General features: G+C 47.6%; 2 protein-coding genes across 9 annotated transcripts in view; both read left to right on the plus strand.

Moving 5' to 3' along the window:
- Nucleotides 1-3,647, plus strand: part of Adgrg1 (adhesion G protein-coupled receptor G1) — a 35,522-nt gene extending 31,875 nt beyond the window's left edge. For all 4 annotated transcript variants that reach the window (XM_063247388.1, XM_023566008.2, XM_063247386.1 and 1 more), the window contains exons 13-14: nucleotides 783-1,051; nucleotides 2,220-3,647. In XM_063247388.1, coding sequence (XP_063103458.1) covers nucleotides 783-1,051; nucleotides 2,220-2,350 — 400 coding nt within the window. In that variant the 3' untranslated portion in view covers nucleotides 2,351-3,647. The remainder of the gene's footprint in view (nucleotides 1-782; nucleotides 1,052-2,219) is intronic.
- A 137-nt stretch (nucleotides 3,648-3,784) lies between these two features.
- The window catches only part of Adgrg3 (adhesion G protein-coupled receptor G3), a 29,185-nt gene continuing 13,529 nt past the window's right edge, over nucleotides 3,785-19,440 (plus strand). For 3 of the 5 annotated variants that reach the window (XM_013154984.2, XM_013154987.2, XM_063247389.1), the window contains exons 1-3: nucleotides 3,785-5,724; nucleotides 15,328-15,393; nucleotides 16,601-16,775. In XM_013154984.2, the coding sequence (XP_013010438.2) occupies nucleotides 5,628-5,724; nucleotides 15,328-15,393; nucleotides 16,601-16,775 (338 nt within the window). In that variant the 5' untranslated portion in view covers nucleotides 3,785-5,627. The remainder of the gene's footprint in view (nucleotides 5,725-15,327; nucleotides 15,394-16,600; nucleotides 16,776-19,440) is intronic. The other 2 variants (XM_013154985.2, XM_013154983.2) reach the window with 2 other exon arrangements.

Consider the following 19,440-nt stretch of genomic DNA (forward strand, 5'->3'; position numbering starts at 1 on the left):
GTGACCATGCGTGAGTCCTGGCCCTGCTGTGAGCTGAGTTTCATTGGTGGAGGCTGTGTGTGCAGGAGGCCTGTGGCTCCTGCTTGTGCCTAGGCTGCCTGCCTGCCTGTGCAGGTGGAAAGGGCAAGGCTTCAAGGCTGGGGACCCATTCTGGGCCATCCAGGGCTGCTCAAAGCACCCAGCAAGGGGACGAGGGGGATGATATCCAGCCTCCATCTACCCGCTCATTTACCCTGCTGGTGCAGGTCCTGTCTGCAGTCCTGACTGAACCCAGCCTGGCCTGGCAGCCAGCTTCCTGGGCTTCAGCCTGGGAGGAAATTCTTTAAGATTTCCGTCTCTTTAATTCATGAACTTGACACTGCTAGCGTTATTTAGTTAATGTTTTCTTTAGAGAATCTGACTTGTTAATTTACATGAGCTTTTAAAAAATTAAACCAACTCCATATACAGAGTGGCAGCACATGCCTGTAATACTAAGACTCTGGGAGGCTAAGATAGGAGGCTAGTAAGTTTGAGCCCAGATTGGGCAACTTTGAATTTTAGCAAGAACCTGTCTCAAAATAAAACATTTTAAAAAAGTGATGGGATGTATTTCAGTGTGGAGTCTCTGGGTTTAGGCCCAAGTACTGAAGGGGGGGGGGAGGAACAGAGAGAGAGAGAGAGAGTAAAGGAAACAAGAAGTAGCTGGCATGCAGTGGTAACCATGGCAACATGTGTGATGTCCACTGTGGATTTACGGCCCCAGCCTGGCCATGTTTGAACCCTGGCACCCTGGCCTGCAGGTGCTGGATCCGGGACTCCCTGGTCGGCTACGTCACCAACCTTGGCCTCTTCAGCCTGGTGTTCCTGTTTAACCTGGCCATGCTGGGCACCATGGTGGTGCAGATCCTGCGGCTGCGCCCACACAACCAGAAATGGCCTCATGTGCTGACGCTGCTGGGCCTCAGCCTGGTCCTCGGCCTGCCCTGGGCCTTGATCTTCTTCTCCTTTGCCTCTGGCACCTTCCAGCTTGTCATTCTCTACCTCTTCAGCATCATAACTTCGCTCCAAGGTAGGTGGGCAAAAGGCCCCTGGCCTAGCAGCTTGCCTGTGTGGAGCCCAGAGCTGGGAGCAGCAGGCCCAGGCACCTAAAGCTTCGCTGTCGGGGCTTCAGTCATGTGTTATGTGCAGTCATGTGCAGGCCCTGTGCTAAGTCTTGGGCTCCAGCTGGATGAGGATCTGGCTCTCACAGAGGCCAGCCTTCATAGGGAGGCTGAGCCTGAGCCACCAAACGCAGCCGTCACGGGCTCCTCAGAAAGAAGGGCAGTTGGAGTGGGCAGTGCGGTGGGCAGCGCTTGAGCTGGGCTGGGAGAGCTTTAGGGAAGGTGGCCTGGGACCCACTTTGTGTAGGAGACAGTTGAGGACAATAGGCAGAGCCTGCAATGGTGAGATCTAGAGCCGTGTTACCCGAATGGGCTCGCAGACCAGATCAGCATCACTGAGGGCTCATTAGGAGCATGGAGGTGGCCCGCTGTGGGCTGACCAGATTTGCATTTTAGCAAGATGTCCAGGGCATCTGTGTGCACATCACAGCTGAGGAGTCCAAGGGTGGGGAGGGAGCTCCAGGCAGAGAGCAGAGGCACGAGCAAAGGTTCTGAGGTTGCACAAGGCTGTGCATTGGGAGAATGATGAGAAAGAGCATGGCTGAAGGGCAGCCAGTGAGAGAAAGGGGCAGAGGGCAGGCTCATAGGGCTCCCGGCTTGACGCCCTAGAGTCCAGTCTGGGCTCCTCTGCCCCTCGCTTCTTTCATTTTTGAGCCCTCCTTTTCTCCCCTGTGGAAGGAAGGTGCCCCCTGAGAGTTATAGTAAAGTGCACACAGCCACCAAGATGGCACTGCACCACTTCTCCAGTACAGGGTGTCACCTGGAGCTCACGGGGAGCTCGCCCCATGAGCTCCCGAGCTGGGGTGAGCTCCCACTCTGACTCAGCCAAGTCCCCTCCCTGGGTCCCCAAGCCTCAGTGTCCTCATCTCTGAAACAGAATCATAACAAATGGAGCAGGCTTGGAGGAGGTGGTGGAGGAGACAGAAGCGAGGATGGGGACCTAGCACATGCCTGGTGCCTGGAGGCTGCTGGTGTGGGGAGAGGCTGGGAGGGGAAGTGCCTCTGGGAGGGGTGAGGCAGGTGGGGAGGGTCACCTCCACGCCGGCTGAGCCCTGTGCACCCCACCGCTTCCTGCAGGCTTCCTCATCTTCCTGTGGTACTGGTTCATGCGGCTGCAGGCTCGGGGTGGCCCATCCCCTCTGAAGAGCAACTCGGACAGCGCCAGGCTCCCCATCAACTCGGGCAGCACCTCGTCCAGCCGCATCTAGGCCACCAGCTCAGCTGCCCCATGTGAGGATGTGGAGCTGCCCACAACCCCTGGCTCTGGCTTGAGAAGGCCCTGGACCCTAGAGAGATGCGCTCTTGCCGGGTGACTAGACCTGACCGTGGGGATGACTCAACTTCCAAGTTTGGCCCCAAAAGGGCTCAGGCGCACCACCATTCTAGCTGTGGGACTGTCCTGTCCCCACCCTGGTGCTGAAGCCTTGTGTTCCCCAGCCACACCTCCCTTGCTGATGGTTGGGGCCTGCAAGCCTCAGAGTCAGGCCGGGGCATTGGAGGCTTGGCACATTCTTACCTCTGTGACCCCACCCAGGACAAAGATGTAGCTATAGCTGCTCTGTGCCTGGTGGTCACCATGTAGGATCCGTGGCCCCTGTCATTCTAACCCCGGGGCACCCAGGACAGGTCGGTGGAGCAGAGCCCCCAGGAAGAGGGGCTCCGGGAGCACAGCAGCACCCACCTATCTCTGCACCAGGCTCTGTCCGCCAGCTCCCAGGCTTTCCTCTTGCTTCCCTCTCCCCAATCCTTCCCTGTGGTCACCCTAGTCTTACCCCAGTACCTAAGTCCCCAGTTTTGGGCAGCGGTTTCCAAGAGCTGCCTGGTGCCTGCTGTAAATTTTTGTCTACTCACTGCCCAGGCCTCTGCCTGTCTGTCTGTGGCTGGGCTCAGCATTGATGCCCGGGCTGGACAGGTCCCTCCACTGGAGCCTCTCTCTGAGCTGCCTCACCCCCATTCACATCTCAAAGGGACCCTGGCCTCTCCAGAAGCTTTCCCGTGGCCAGAATTGTGGGACCTAGCAGTCTGGCTTTATTTCCCTCCCAACACTCAGAAGGCTGAGGTGTCCTGTGGTGAGGCTGATCTGGACTTGACTCTCCTAAACGGTCATCTCTGAATCCTTGAAAGTGGCCCCGGACATGCTCAGTGCCCATCATGGTGAATTCTACCTGACAGACATACACTGGACAATCATCAGCCTGTACTAGGTGATAGGGACACAGATTATTAGATCTCAACACTCCCCTTGCAAATCTCAGCCTAGTATGTGAGTCCCAGGCATCGGTTGGGGTACCGTCTTTCCTGGCTGGGAACCCAGGGAGACTTCTGGCAGGAGGTGGCACTGGATCTTGACCTCAGCCATAAAAATGAGGAAGATGTGTTTTTTAGTATTTAGTATTCACTTGTCTTTTGATATGAAAAATAAGTATACATCTGTTGTAGAGGATTTGGAAACTGTAGAAGACTGTCAAGAAGAAAAATAAAAGCCAGCTCTTGTTGTCTAAGAAAGCAGTGCCAACATTTTTTCTGAGCTTTTCCTTGAGCTCCCGTTGGAAACCTTGTTGACCCAAACACCTTGGGCCAATCAGGAAACGAGAAAGAGACGCAGGCCTACGTGTGGGAAAAGCAGCCACTGGGAACCTTTCAACCTGTGTCACGGGAGATGAGGGGACCGGGCGAGATGGTGTGGATGTTAGTGATGGGGTGACAAGGAGTGGGGTCTGTGGTGGAGTGAGGATTATAAACCCCACAAGGAGGGTAGCCTGTCACTGCATGGTGAGGGAAAGCCCCACATAGCCTGCTTTTTCTGAGAAACACAGATGATCGTATCAAAATGCACTGATTGGAACGTGTTGCCAAATCCAAAACATTCTGTGGCCAAAGAGGTCACACTTGAGGGCTGAATGCAGCCCTGGCCTGGTCATGTGACACAGGTGACCAGGTTCATGACCAGACTGAAGGAGACGGGCTGCAACAGTGAGCTAGAGTGGGCCCTCTCCCAAGCCTGCCCTCTGCCTTGTCCTGCTAAATCTCTCTTCTGTCCTGTGACACAGTTTAGGCAGGGATCTGGTGACCACCAGGTCACCTCTGATAGAGGCCATGTGTGTTGGGTGTAAAGTGCCACTGTGGTCGAGGTTAGGGCCTTGCAGTCTCTGATCCTCATCAGCCACCAAGGGGAGCTTGGACAGGGGAAAGTGGCCTGGGGCTGGGCTTGGGAGGACAAGTGCCAGGCTGCCTTGGTGGTTGGGGGCAGCTGAGCAATGCTCTTGGTGGGGCCTGAATGTGAGAGCTTGAGGGACCCTCAGGGATTTGGCATAAGTGGCTCCAGAACAGTCCCTGGACCCCTGGAGCCTTTCAGTGCAGGGCTGTAAGCAGGGTGGCCCTCCTGGTTCTCCTTGACCGTCCTGTCAGCTTCCCACCTGCTGGGGTCCTAGCAGGAAGGCTGATTGCTCTGGGTTCCTGGTGTTGGCCTCTTGGGTGGGTTGGATGCTCTGGACATCTGGATTCTAACATTCCTTTTCCACCCTTCCCCAGGCCCAGAGGGCCCAGCAGGGGACCATGTGGGAGGAAGGGGAGATAGAGGCCATCGAGGGCCTGGTGACTCCCCAGCTAGGCCCTGAGGCTCCAGCCTGTAGGTCTGAAGGGGATGTTGATGAGCATGGCCCTGCTCTGTGAGATGCCCATTCACTTCCAACCTCCCAGTGGCATGGGACACAGCAAGGTCCTGGCCACATGCAGGTTTCCATGGGGGCCACAGAACTTGGGCCCAAGTTGGCAGCCACACCCTTTCCTCCCAATGAAGCTCATGTGTGTCTGCTGTCCTCACTTCCTGCCTGGAAGACTGACAGTAACCAACTCAATCATCATCAGACAACAGTGATAACAACCCCTCCCTGCCCCAACAGCTCTCCAGGCATCACTTCTCGGTCCTTCCCATGCTAGGTAAGAGCTTACACAGGATTATTGGCTAGGAAGTGGTCAAAACAGACGTCAGCTAGTCCTGATCATCCGCCAGGGCCCACGCTTCTGGCCCTCCATCCTGCCTCTCTGTGCTTCCTGTTCTCCAGTCTGCAGGGGAAGGTCAGCTCCTGTCTCTGGCCCCAGCAGGTATGGGCTCGAGTCCAGCTGTGTTCCGATCAGCTACTATCAGAATCCTTGACCTCATCCTTGTAGCCAGACTGCTCAGCTTGTCAAAGGTCATCTAATCCCGACACAGCCCTAGGAGGCAGCTGTCACTGTCACTGGTCTGTAGAGAAATGAGAGTCAGAGAGGCCCCCAGCTCCTTAGAGCAGTTGGCTGTGGGAGGGTCGCTGGGAGCTCAGTCTGGCTCCCTCTGCAGATGGTCTCTGCACGGTGAGGCTCAGAGCACCACCCAGTTCCCCACACTTACCTTTCACAATCCAATGGATGGTGCCACTGAGCAGGAAGAAATAAGCCACAGGAAGAGGCGTGGGGAAGCCAGGGGAAAGACAGGCAGCTGGACAGAGTATGAGACTAGAGGACCTGAGAGCCACACAGTTCTGCCTGCCACGGATGGAGATACCCAGGGATCTGCGGGTGCTGCTCCTCCTCCTCCTGGCCTCAAGTAAGTGTTGGCTCCTTGGCCCCTCCTGCCAAGCCTGAGAGACTCTCTGTTACAGAAAATGCCGGGGCAGGGAGGACAGAGACCCAAAGGCGGGCAGGGGCAGGGCGGGAGGATGAGGAGCTGGGGAGTCTGGCGTGTGACTTCTGAGGAACCCATGACCACCTCCACCCTTCCTCCAGTCTTGTCCCTCTGGGCCAGTCCTGTTGTTCCAATGAACCTGGTCAGCATGTGACTCAGGTCCCCTTGTCTCCCCATAGTGCGCTGTGGATGGGAAGGTGGAGGAGGTGCCCTTCATCCAAGCTGTGGCTCCAGGGCCTGAATGGGCCTGGGATGAGCTATTCTACTGGGCTCTGAGCTCCTGGGGCAGGATGTACGCTCTGGAAGCTGAGGTTGGACAGGACTTGCACCCACTCCACCCACACATCCACTCCTCTCCTGGTCTCGCTGCAGCCCTCTGTGCTCGGGGACCCGGTGCCTCCCACTCTCTACCCTCCCGGACACACAGGGTCTCAGAGGCAGCCGAAGGCTTGTCTTGCCCTTGCTGCCCTCTCTCCCAGGACAGCCACCCACCACACCTGGCCCTGTAGCCTTTCTCAGGACTCTGTAGCAGCCCTGTGGGCCCCTCCCTGGTGTTTGTTCACATCTGAGCTCTTTGTGGGCACCTTGGTTACCTAGGTTCAGCAAGTAGTCTGTGTGTCTGTCTCCCTGGGTGTCTGTCTTGCATCTAGCCATGTAACATTGACTACAGGGATCAACCTCCTTGGGCTTCAAAGAATTCTCTTCAAATTCTGGGTGATTTGGTGACATGGTTCAGCCTCTGGCTCAAAACAGTGAAAAACAGACATGCTGTCCAAGTGGAAGGTCCTGGTACAGGCTGTTAGCAGCCCTGGATGCACTGATGAGCTGGTGGTGCCTCAGGGGCCTTGAGGCATTCACAAGAGCTGTTACTCTTGGGCTTCAGAGGTTGTTAGATACGCAAAGCCTGGCAGCTTCATATCTAGAGGTGGTCCAGAGCCCAGTTTACAGGCTTACTGTGTGTCTAAGGTCTTTAGGATTTTTAAAAAATGAGTTTCCTGGAAGGGAAAAATGCTTGAGAGTAACTTTTGTGGGCTGAAACTGAAGGTTTTCTTACAAGCACAGCACAAATTCAAAAGCCTGATTTCCTTTCTACTTGTCTTTTATTTTTTCCATCCTAATTTAGTACCACATGCCCCCTGCCCCAAGACTTACAGTCTATTGGAAGGACAGCTACTTCAGCTGTGGGGAGCGATGGGGATCAGCATTTGGGAACTGGGTTGTTAGGACTGAGCAGGAAGGAGACAGATGTATGCTCTTGCAGGCAATGATGGGCACTCATACACCTGTAATCCCAACACACTGAGAGGCTGAGGCAGGAGGATTACAATTCCAGCCCATTGAGTGTGTTTTAGTTACTTTTATCTCATGCTGAGACAAAATACCTGACACTCAAAGTGAAGCAAGGAAATTTTTATTTATTTTACAGTTTTCTGGAGGTTTCAATCCATACTCAGCTGGTTCCAAGGCAGGGTGGTGTGGCTGAGGGGCATACATTCATGGTGGCTGCAAACAGCAAGAGTGAAAGGGCAAAGAGGGGGGAAAACATGTCTTTTTCCCATCCTTACATTGAATGCTGGCTCTGCCCTTGGGCAGATACTGCTCTTACACCACCAATCCCAGCGCTAGACAACGAACCAATCACAAACACTAGATTCAGGCACTTCCATGATTGCATGATGTTTGGGGAGCCACCTAGACACAAACCATAGGACTGTCCAACTTAGCTTTTGATCTAGGGAGATCCTGTCTCAAAAAATTTAAAAATAGGGGGCTGGGGATTTAGCTCAGCAGTATAAGCTCCTGCCTTGCAAGCAGGCAGTCCTGAGTTCGATCCCCAGTACCAATAAAAAGGAAAAAGACAAAAAAAAAAAAAATTAAAAATAAATAACATGGTCTGGAGATGTAGCTCAGTATGAAACCCTCAGGCTTAATTCTTTCCCATTGCCACCAAAAAACAGTGTGTGAGGGAGAAGGACACTTTACAAAGATGTGGACAGGAAAACAAAAATGAAAAGAAAAAAAGATAGTTTGCCTGCGGGAAGATCTCAGCACTCTGAGGCTGAGGAGCAAGACAGGGAGTCCTGAAAGAAGGAAAAGGTCCCTCTGTGTGAAGACAGCGTGTGAAGCGTCTGAGCTGTGGCCTCCGGCCCTCTGGCTCCACAGCCCTCTGCGGGCCTCACAGTGGGCACTGCAGGCACAGAGCCAGGGTGAGATCGCGGGCGTCTGTAGGGTGAGGCGGCCTCTTCCCACACTCGCGCCTGGCCTGAGGTGTCCTTGATTGCGCTGAATGCAGTCTTATGGGCTTCTCTAAGCTGGGTTCTTGCCTAAAACTTCCTGTCGCTGAGTTGTGAAATGTAGAGCAGAATGAGAGGATTGCAGGACAGGAGGGCACAAGGGAAGCTCTGTGCCCTGCACCGCCTGGACCGTTCCTAACCACTAGGGCAGACACTGGGGTGGGAGGACAGAGATGGCAGCTCGCCTTCAGCTGTCAATTTCCACTCCTCTCTGCTCCTCCCTCCTCTTTCTTTTCCTTTCCTCCTCTGCTTGTCCATCTCTCTCCCTTTACTTAAAGTGCAAACACCCACCCATCATGGACAGCTCCTCCAGCTACCTTTCCCCAGCAAGCAGAGCATCATACAAGCTAGGGGAAGTGTAAAATTCCTTTATCTGCTAATAAAAACAACAGTGTCACACATATATCTGATTAGTATAAAAATGTGCTCTAAATATTTTTTGTCCTTCAAACTGTTATTAAAATGCAATGACGTGGGATAATTCTTAGATCTTTTGGACTGCACACAGTCCTCAAAAGCAGGATCTGCCTCTCCAACATATCGGTTCCAATTCTATCCTCTTCAACCACACACTGTATTTGCAGCTTTTTGATTCCATTTCGGCCTGGAACGTGTTTAGTGGAACCCCACACCAAGACATCTGCTTGAATGCTTCGGACACACTCGTTTATCTTTACCACGACTAGGAAGACGGAAGGCTTGGCCATGAGTGCAGGCTGTTTGGCTTTCTTGCCTCATACTGTGCAAGCCATTTTTCCCCTACATCATCCTCCACATCATCAGAACCCCAAACCCCATGGCTTCAGCTCTCCGCAGGAGCTGGGCAGTGGTGGAGCAAAAAGCACCAAAGACCAGTGCCCAGCACTTAAAATGTTCTTCTTTTTACCCAACGTTTCTTCTAATTTTTTGTTATGCCATCACTTTTAACATGGATTTTATTTTTATCTTAATGATTCAAAATGAAGTAATCTCTCTTAAATGGAAAATACCACTGCGTGTGCTTTTTTTAACCTCAAACACCAGAGAAAGGTGTTAAGAAATGGAAAGTGCCCGTGCCCTGCCCACCTTGCTCCCCGCACTCAGGGGCAGCTCTGCTGGCATCAGTTCCTGCTGGAGTTGCGGGGTGCTCACAGCCGTAACCCCAGCTATTCAGGAGGTTGACGCAGAATGATTGTGAGTACGAGCCCAGCCTGAGCTACGCTGCTCAGGCTGCAGCTCAGTGCAAAGGCCCCAGTCCAGTCCCCAGTGTTGACACAAAGGAACAAAAGGGAAAACCTCATTCCTGGTGGGCCAGTGTGAACAGCGCCAGGCTCAGCGTCCTGACCTCGTTCCTATTACCAGGCAGGTGAAGACCATTCAAAGACAGGTTCTGATCCTTAAAATGAGACTCAACGTGGCCTTGCAGGTTGGCAAAAATGTGAAAGTTTGGAAAAATTTAGTCTTGTGAGCATGTCATTAATAGGCGTTTTTACCCACTTTTGGTGGGCATATCCTTTTTTTTTTTTAGGAGAAATTCACTAATTTTGAATATTTCTTTATATATTTTTGGTGCTGAGTACTGAGCCTCGAGATGTACCCACGCTCTAAACCTAGCTCCTTTTTTCCTTTTCCTTTTTATAGTACACGTGTGCAGGCATAATGTTTACATCCTGTGTGGGGAATCGGTACATGCACAGAACACATCTTAATTCCTTTTTTAGCTCTTTGTCCTCCTCTCTCTCTTGCCTCCTTTTATCTTTTGAACCCTTTCCCTTTTAGATCTACCTCCCTGCTTCCTATCATTATCATTTTATTTTTTCTCACCATATTTTGTACTTTTTCATAAAAGAGAAATGGTGGATATTTAAGCTTGGGTGTTGATTTATTTCACTTAACATTATGGTTTCATGGTACATCCATTTTCTTACAAATGACTCAAGTTTTTCTTTCTTGGTGGCAGATTTATTGTGTATAAATAGCACTTTTTCATTAACCATTCCTCTCTCTCTCTCTCTCTCTCTCTCTCTCTCTCTCTCTCTCTCTCCCTCTCTCTCTCTCCCTCTTTCTCTTTTCTCTTTCTTCAGTGCTAGGTATCAAACCCAGGGATGAGTGCATGCTAGGCAAGTGCTCTATCACTGAGCTACACACCCAGCCCCACATCCCTAGCAAATTTTAAAAGCACATACACTTTGACCTGTACATTCCTCTGGTAGAAATGTTTTCTATAATTCCTCACCATGTGCTGATAAAGACACATACTCCAGAATTCTTACGGCAGCATTCAAAACGGGGGAGGGAGAGAGCCTCAAACCAAAACCCTACATGTTTATCAATAGAGGTGCAGGTGAAAAGTATCCCAACATCCAATAACTTTCTCTCTGGAGTAGTATGAGACTGTCACGGGGCTGGGTCTGAGAGTCTCCCAAACTTAACCCACTCTGCTGTAGCAGGGTTGCTGATGTCCACTGCAGAAAACAGTTTTTTAGGATTTGCCGGAAAAAGGGCCAAACAGGGTTTATTAGGCAGAGATACAGTTACAGGAGGCATTCAAGAGTAGAGTGCAGGTGCTCAAAGAAATGCGATGCGCTGCAGTTTGGGACTGGGTACATTTATACTCTTCTTGAGGGAATGAAAAGCTAGGGATAGACGTTCCCACCCATTCCCCACCTCCTTCTAAAAGTACCGGCCTGTTCACAGGCTTGGGTTTTAACTTTTGCGTTTTTTTGGAGAGGTGACCTCAACTTTTTTTTGGATAGGTGACTTAAACGTTCTCTGGATCTACTCAGTCTGTAATTTATTTTCTTAACTGGGTCAATTTATGGCCTTCTGAGTAAATCTGGCCAAGGTCTGCTGGCATGGGGCTATCTTGAGTGATTCTGGCTGAGTCTTAGAAGTTGCAGTCTTCTTACGAAGTACAATTTTTAGTTGTGATTCCTTTGAGTCTTTTCTACCTTTTATTTTTTTCTATCCTACCTCTCAACTATACAAAAAGATAAGGTAAAAAAATCCCTTCAAGATATATCACTGAGTGGTCTCATTTGTGTGAGTTTTTAAATGACCTAACTACAGTAATCCCAGCACTTAGGAGGCTTAGGCAGGAGGATCAACACGTTTGAGGCCAACCTAAGCTACACAGTGAGTTCAAGCTCAGCCACTGCAAAGTGAGACCCTGTCTCAATAATCCAAGCTACAACGACAGCAACAAAAAGATCTCCCTACTGCGGAGCATGGTGCCACACTCCTGTGATCTCAGTTACTCAGGAGGCGGAGGCAGGAGGCTCACAAGTGCCAGACCAGCCTGGGAAATTCAGCAAGACCATATCTCAAGAAATTTTCTGTTTACATATGCATAGAAAATAAACTTTTAAAAGTGATGAACTAAAAAAAGTGGTGAATGCTGAGGTGTAGGCTGGGGACCTGTAAGAAAAGAGACTTTTACTTTTTCATTTTGTGTCCTTGTGTATGGTTTATCAGTGGCGAAACTATGGCATGTGTGCTAAGGTGGGCTGTTTCTTACCATTCACTGAAAGTTCTACAAGGTTCGTCATCACTGGTTTAGGTTTTAACTCTGCACGTAGCACCTGTGTAGTCATCCACCACAGCCCAAGGGTTAAAACCCTGGCCAACAGGCTCCAGTAAGGCATAACAGTACTGATACAAGATAGCAATACTGATAAAAAAAAAAAAAGAGAGAGAGAGAGAGAGAGAGAAAGAGATCTTTGTGGTAAAAGCTATTCATTCCTCCCAGTGAGTACAGATTCCTTATCTAAAGTTACAGGTCTTCTGTTAACCAAAAGAAATGATCTTGTCAAAATCGTGTTGGTGGGGCTAGGGATACAGCTCAGCAGTACAGCGTTTGTGTGGCAAGCACAGGTCCCGAGTTCCATTCCCAGTACAAAAAAAAAACACTGCATAGGTAAACGTGTAATTTTTTTAAAGAATATAGCTTCTCCCCAGAAGAACTACAAGATGCTAAATGATTTAGGAAGACATTCTCTAAGTAATCACATTTGCTGCCCAATTTTACTGACCCTTGTTCCTCATTCTTAAACGCTTATGAAACCCCAATCTCTCACCCTAAAGGAAACTTGCCCACCATCTGTCTGGCTGCCTTGCATGGCATTACATTTGTTGAGAAAGAGAGCTATAAATATGTAGACACATCCACATATGTGTAAGCAACTTGTTTCGGTGTAAAATTCCCCTCTCTCGGAATAAAAAACAGAGGCTTGGGCTGGGGATTTAGGTCAGTGGCACAAGTGCTTGCCTGGCAAGTTCGAGGTCAAGTTCAACCCCCGGTACAAAAAACAAAAAAACAATGGCTCTTGAATACCAACAATGGGCTGTTTCCTTTATGTATGTTATCACTAATCTTTGCTTTTTTTTTTTATTTAAAAGGAAAAAGAGAAAAAAAGAGAACAAAACAAAACAGTGTAAGGGTACAAGTAATGAATAAGGGAGAGGATGAAATAAAAGAGGGCTTAACACATAACAATACAGGTCAAAGCATGACAGTTTCAGCAACCTAGTGCTTCACCACCAAATAACCCGACTTAATAGTAGTTACCATAGTGTTATCACTAATCTTCCTCTAAAATTTAAAAGAGAGAGATTATTAGCTCACTTCGCTGGTGAGAAGATGTAGCCTTAGTTTGCTGTCTTACTCTACCTGCTGTAGGAGGTAGTGAAAGAAATGATTTATTTAGTTAATTTAAGAAAGTTTTGACTGTCAAGATGAGCCATCTAAGTAACGGTTAGGATAACTAAGTGGGGACCACTTACTGAGGAATTACTGAGCAAAACGCCCTTCTGTGGCCAGAAAGAACAGCTGACTGAACCAGTTTGCTTCAGTCTTTCTCACTGATGGTTGCAGTTTCTCCATTTTTTTCCTCAGATATTTATTGAGCCTCACTCAAAAAATCTCCTTAATATTATGTTGAGCTGGGCGTGGTGGCTCACTCCTGTAATCCCAGCACTCAGGAGGCTGAGGTAGGAGGATCGTTACGAGTTCGAGATCAGCCTGGGCTACAAAGTGAGCTCAAGGCCAGCCTGAACTGCATAGTGAGACTCCGTCTCAAAAAAGACAAAAAAAAAAAAAAAAAAAAAAAAATTACATGTTTTATGTAACTAAATTGGCTATAACTAAAAAGTTAAACATTTATGTTTAAAACAATTTTTTCTTAAAATATTGAGATGCTATTGGTTAAATTTAAAAGGTAAAGGTTCTATAAGTTATTAAGATAGTTTCTTACATTTTCTATTGTTAGGCTTTGATTACTAAAAATTGAGCTTTAAGAGCTAAATATTTTAATGTTGTAATATAAAATGTTTTCGATAATCAGCTTATGTTTGTTAAATAATTGACTATTAATTTATGGTACAACCTATATGTATGGGACTAGAAATCCATCAAAAAATGTAGTAAATATAAGCTTTAAAGTCAAATTTATAATATTAAAAGTATATATGGTTAGTATATTCAAAGTAACTAATAGATGTACTCTTGTAAATAATACATATCTAGACCCTAGGCATATAAAATGACTACATTTGACTTCTTCAATACTTTATTAAAATAAATTTAGAAAAAAGTTTGTCATTTAATATTTTATAATTAGATAAAGATAACTGACTAAAAAGTTATTTTATACTAAAATAGAAATTTAAATGTTTCCAAAATAAAACCTAATTCACATATAAAATAAAACCTTATGCAGCAAAATAAAACCTTATTCACATATAATAATATCATAATGTCATGCTAAAATATGATGTCTCTATCTCAAAACTTCTTTAAAAAACTTTAAAATTGTCTGCTAGCGTTCTACAGAAATTTGACTTCTAAGAAACTGTGATTGGTAAAAAAAAATAACAGTTCTTTGATCATACTTTATGTTTCAAGATGCTTAGTAGCCAGATAAGCTAATTAAACTACTGCTCCTGCTGCATACTGGCATGACTAACCTCCTAGGTGTTCAACAGCTGAGGTTTGGAGACCAAAGATAAAAGGATTACTGGGTAATGAGGACAGCCAATATTTTGGCCCTGGACCTCCAACATCAACAAGGACCCTGGATATAAGGGGAACTTTCTATGAGATCCTACAACTCTAGTCAGTCACCCAATCTCCTGAACAGGGAAATCGTTGGACCCAACAGAATAGATGTCAATCAATGCAAAGGAGGGTCACTAAAGAGAGAAATGTCTCCCATAGGAAGCCATGTGATCAAGCAAGACCATGACTTACCCTGGGAGATGACACAGCCAGAGATGCTCTGTATGTGATTCCAGAAGTAACACCTGAGGAGCCTTAACTGACTTTGATATGTACAGTGAGAGGCTAATTTTGTTTAACACAGGTCTTACTTTAACTTGATCTTAAACAGTCAGCAGAAAAGTACAATCAAAAGATATATAAAACAATAATAATACCGATAAAGAGAAGGGGCTCCAGGATTGGCACTAGTGCCTGCCACAGCCTCCAGCTACAGCTGTAGCTGACCATTGTTATGGTTTCATGAGGCTAGAAATCCACAGTAACATTTGTAAAAGCTCAATGAGTCTTTAAATTCCTTAGCTAAAATTAGAGCTTTCTATCTTCTTACAGAAAAAACTGGGAGGACTTGTACAGTAATAAATAAAACTTATCTTCAGATAAACAATTCACATCAGGTTAAAAATGCTAAAAGAAATATTAGACTTACAGATGACCTCCATAAGCAAGTCTAGGCCCCTGCTGTTTACAATCTCCATTTCGATCCCTAAAAAATAGCATCTAAACTCGGCTCCTTCTTCCAATTTGCTTTTTCATTCCAGTTCTTATTTGGGCCATGATTTTTTTTTCCACAAAAGTTACATTTAATTCACAATGTAATTGGGGGAGTGCAATTTTAATTCTTAATCACTTGATAAGTTGGTTTATTCTCCACTAGAGATTGTCAAACTGTAAATGGTTGTCGATGTCGCTCCCGCCCGGCAGGAAAGACACACGACAAGGTCTGGCGGTGGTCAGGCTTTTCTTTATTCTCTCCTTATACAGTCTGCCCCGAAGCCTCTACCGGTCCGCTCTCCGCGGCTCCTTCCGTGCTTCAGTCTCTCTCTCGGGGGTGGAGGCACTGGCTATATATAGGATTAATAGCTAGGCAGACTACCCTGTGAGGCGGGAACTTAGTGGGGTGATAAGAAACAGGTGCCACACAGGCGGGCTCGATGAGAGGGGTAATCTAGCTCAGGCTTTTGTACTTTCCCACAGGCCTCGCAATCACCGCGTCTGATGACTTGACAGTGCCACGGCTCCCAACAAATGGTCAGGAAGATGGTAATGATGAGGCGTGACACAACTCCTACTTGATCCACTGCATAGGCCTTCAGAAGAGTCTGTAGCTGTTAAAGACCCCAGCATCTATCAAAGCTCCCTTAGACCAACACTCTGGAGGAAGTTCCTGATTGTTGGTTCCCCAACATCGATCCCTTTCAGCACAAAGCAGCTAGATTTGGTCTTTGCCTGTTCTCCCTTAACAACTGTTAAGGATACTTCTTCAGAGAAGGGAAAATGTTAACTTTATTTAGGTAGCTTAGAGTAAGACAGCCAGACAAGGGAGCAGCCGCAATAGAATTGAGTAATCAGCCATACCAATGGGAATTTAAATATAAATAGCAAACTAGAACTTTGGGCCAGAAACAAACATTCCTCAGGCACACAAAATGTGGCCCATCCCTCCTAAAAAGGAGCTAATGGCTGTCCCCTAAGTTCTGGAGTTCTGAGGGAATAATAGTGCAAACCACCCCACTGTCTAAGATCCCAGTTCACTGCAAACACTGGAGAGGAACTGAGGTAGTGAGCCTAAGTTTCAACTGGTCACTTCTTTAATGGCCACCTGTGACAGGTGATCACTAAACTATTAAGCAATTCCCGACTCCTGTCTTATCTATAAGTGGTTCTAGATCAAGTGGCCATGTGGCCACCCCATTCAGGACCTCTCCTAAAAATCCAGGAGCTATTCTATTCTCTGTCTCTTTATTTCCAATCGAAACTCTCCTGACTTCCTCTTTTGGTTCATGACTTCATTCCTCAGGATGTATGGAGCCACGATCTGGGTATTCAGGGTGCCACAAGCTGTGAGGTTATAGCCACAGCTGTAAAGGCCTTGAGCCTCTGATATGAAACAGCTCAGAAAAGCCAGGCTGCTCCCTGCAGGAGACAATAAAGGAGGAATGGCACTAAAAAACCTCCTTGTGGGGCCGGGGATTTAGCTCAGCAGCATAAGCTCCTGCCTTGCAAGCGAGCAGTCGTGAATTCGATCCCCGGTACCAAACAACAAAAACAGAAAAACCTCCTTGTATCTCCAGTACTGTATTATGCTTTCCTCAAAGCACCCCCCAGCCTGTGTGTGTGTGTGTGTGTGTGTGTGTGTGTGTGTGTGTGTGGTGGGGGAACCTTCTTTCACCCTGGGACCTGAAACTTGGGGAAGGGTGGGTGACTGCAGCTGGGGTCCTGACCCGATATACTCTGACCTCTCCTTTAGATGGGGTGAGGTCCACTGGTGCACCAGAAAAGGAAACCCCAAGAGATGCCTGCAAGAGCCTCCCCAACAAGCCACACCCATCTGACCCCTTCTACTTGGATGACACCGCCCAGTGCTTTGCCAAGTGCAGGCAGGGAGGGAGCAGTGACTCCTGTGTTCCCGGAAACCTGGAGAGGTGAGAGGAGTAGGAACCTGGGGCTTCCACGTGGGGAGAGGAGGAGACATGAGGAAGGGACAAGGCCACCTGTCCCTGGGGCACCAGAAAACACCACTCCCATCTTACCCTTCCACCTTGTTGCTTGACACCCATGTTCCTCCACCCCAGCCTCCCTTCTCTGACAACTAGAGATCCCCACTGACACAGGAGAGATGGCAACGGGTCAGCTTTTGTCCTTGTAAGCTGTGGAGGAACAGATACGAACCCAAATAGCAATGATTCCAGAATGTGTTCACACTTAGGTTCACACACTCAGGTGCACCTCTCACTACCAATAAAAAAAAAAAAAGGCCATCTATTTGGTAAAAAAGATTTATTCAAAGCTAGCCCATTTCCTTCACACAGAGGGGCCCATTTATTTCAAATCACCATCTCACTGTGTACAGGTGGGCAAGGGTCTTTTATAGTAAGGGACAGAGGGAGGGGGGATCACAGGCAATGCAGCCCTCACACTTGCTTGTGCTTCTAGCCCCCTTCAGCTCATTGTCCCCTTTTCTGTGGAAAACAAACAGTTCTAGCCTTTTGGGCCAGCATCTGATTAATCCATCACTTCATTTGGGCTGGTGTTAGTTATGTGCTCAGCAGCAGGAAGCTTAGAGGAGTTGTTTATCTCTAAAAGAAAAAATTTAACCTTAAAGTTCCATTTTGAAATACCAATTACATGCACATACAAGGGCAAACAAGGTGTCATGTTAGGCCAGAGGAGGGAAATCTAATAAAGCCTCACAGAGGAAGCAACCATGAAAGGGCTTTGAAGAGTACACAGGAGTCTTTCCATTGGCCTAGGCAGTGGCAGACGATACAGCAGCAGAACTGCAGAGGACTGCAATACTTTGAACCCTGAGAGTGTAGAGTGTAGGGCGCTTGGAAATGGTGACCACAAGGGACAAAGAGGGACAAGTAGGAGACAGGACTAGAAATGCAAGATGGGAGTAAGGAGTAACAGGTTGTATAAGCTAGATCAACCCTGGGCAGCAAGGAAATGTCAGATTTTAGGAAGAGTGCAGTTAACTGCATTTTAGAAAGATTTCCAGAGCTTAGGGAAAGACACAGAGGTAGAGATACAGGAGGGGCCGTGCTAATTGAGGCATGAGTGCAGAATGACGTTGCCACCTGAAGTGTGCCCTGTGCACCTGGACAGGCAAGGCCTGGGAGGTCAGATGACACAGGGTCAACAGGACCAAGAGATGGGCTTCAGTGCGGTGAGGGAGAGGAAGGGCTTCAGGGTACAATATCCCAGGAGTCAGCTCCAAATGTATCTCTTTCCCCTGCCCTGCTCTCACTTCTAGTCAAAGTTGCCATAATTCCTCTGGGTACTCACAAAAGCACCTAGCTTCTGACTGGTGCTCACTGATTATTTGTTGAAGGTATGAATGAAAGCCCTGTGCTCACAGGCTTGATGTTAGGACAGCTATCTAATTGAATCACATTCTTCCAGGGGGCTGAAAGTGTCCCCATGCACACATATAGCTGCTCCAGCAGCTTCTCAACACCCCAAACCTCTTCTGAGGGCCCCTTTCATGCTGCCCATGGTGGGGGGTAGCATCTTGGAAAACACAGAGGGCTGGGATCAGATGATGTGGGGTTTGTTCCCAACTCTATCACTTACAAGCTGTGCCAAGCACCTCGAGTTATCTCCTTTATCATCATAATGAGCTTGTGAGGTAGGTCCTGGTTTCAATCCATTTTTCAAATGAGAGAGCTAAGTCTCTAAGAGTCTCCAGAAACATCTTTTCCCTACCAAGATAGTAAACCAAAAGCAAAAACCATATTCCTGGGGGGAAACTACAGAAATTAACCTCCCCATCAAAAACTTGAAAGAAGCAGGATAGTTATATCACAACACTTAATTCTCCATCCACCAGATAGACTTAGAGAATGATTAGCCTCCAGATGATCCTTTAGATGATGATAAACTTAATCAGGTTGTCATTCTACCTGCAAGCTTCAGGGTGAGCATCTTTACTCAGCAAATCAACACAGCCCCTGGAAATTAGAGTGCAGCTCTCATGTGGATTAATGCTTTTTTTTCTACACTAATTTTCAAGTGAATAGTTTCCTTTTTTTTTTTTTTTTTTTTTTTTTTTTGAGACAAGGTCTCATTATTCAGGTCAGGCTGGCCTTGAATTCACTAAGTAGCCCAGGCTGGCCTTGAACTCATGGCAACCCTTGGACTTCTGAGTGCTGGGATTATTGGTGTGCCCTCCCCTCCCCAGCAACAGTTTACTTTTGTGTGGCAGAGCCAACAGGATACTGCTCCAGTGTTACCTTGGGGCTTTGCCGATTCTGCTTTCCCTCAGTATAGTGCACAGAGATCTTGATAATCTTGACATTCCAAAAAATCTCTTTTGTCTACTATATTCGCATCATTGTGTGGATCAGATCTGGTGAGCAGAAGGCAGCAAGTACTTAATGTGTGTTAGGAAGACACACGCAAAATAAACCCCACAAGAATTCAAGAGGGCATCGCCCCAGTGAATTTTCTGAACATTCAGAGGCCTGGAGAATGTGAAGATATCTTTTCAAAATGAAAGATGAGTCTTTGGAGCTCATACCCCTTACTATGAAAAAAAGGGCACAGTATGGAAAATGCATGCTATCCAAATACTAGCCAAAAGAAATC

Source organism: Cavia porcellus, unplaced genomic scaffold (assembly GCF_034190915.1).
Source record: "Cavia porcellus strain 051 isolate PalLab524CR breed Dunkin Hartley unplaced genomic scaffold, mCavPor4.1 scaffold_4, whole genome shotgun sequence".
In the NCBI taxonomy this organism is placed as follows: Eukaryota; Metazoa; Chordata; class Mammalia; order Rodentia; family Caviidae; genus Cavia; species Cavia porcellus.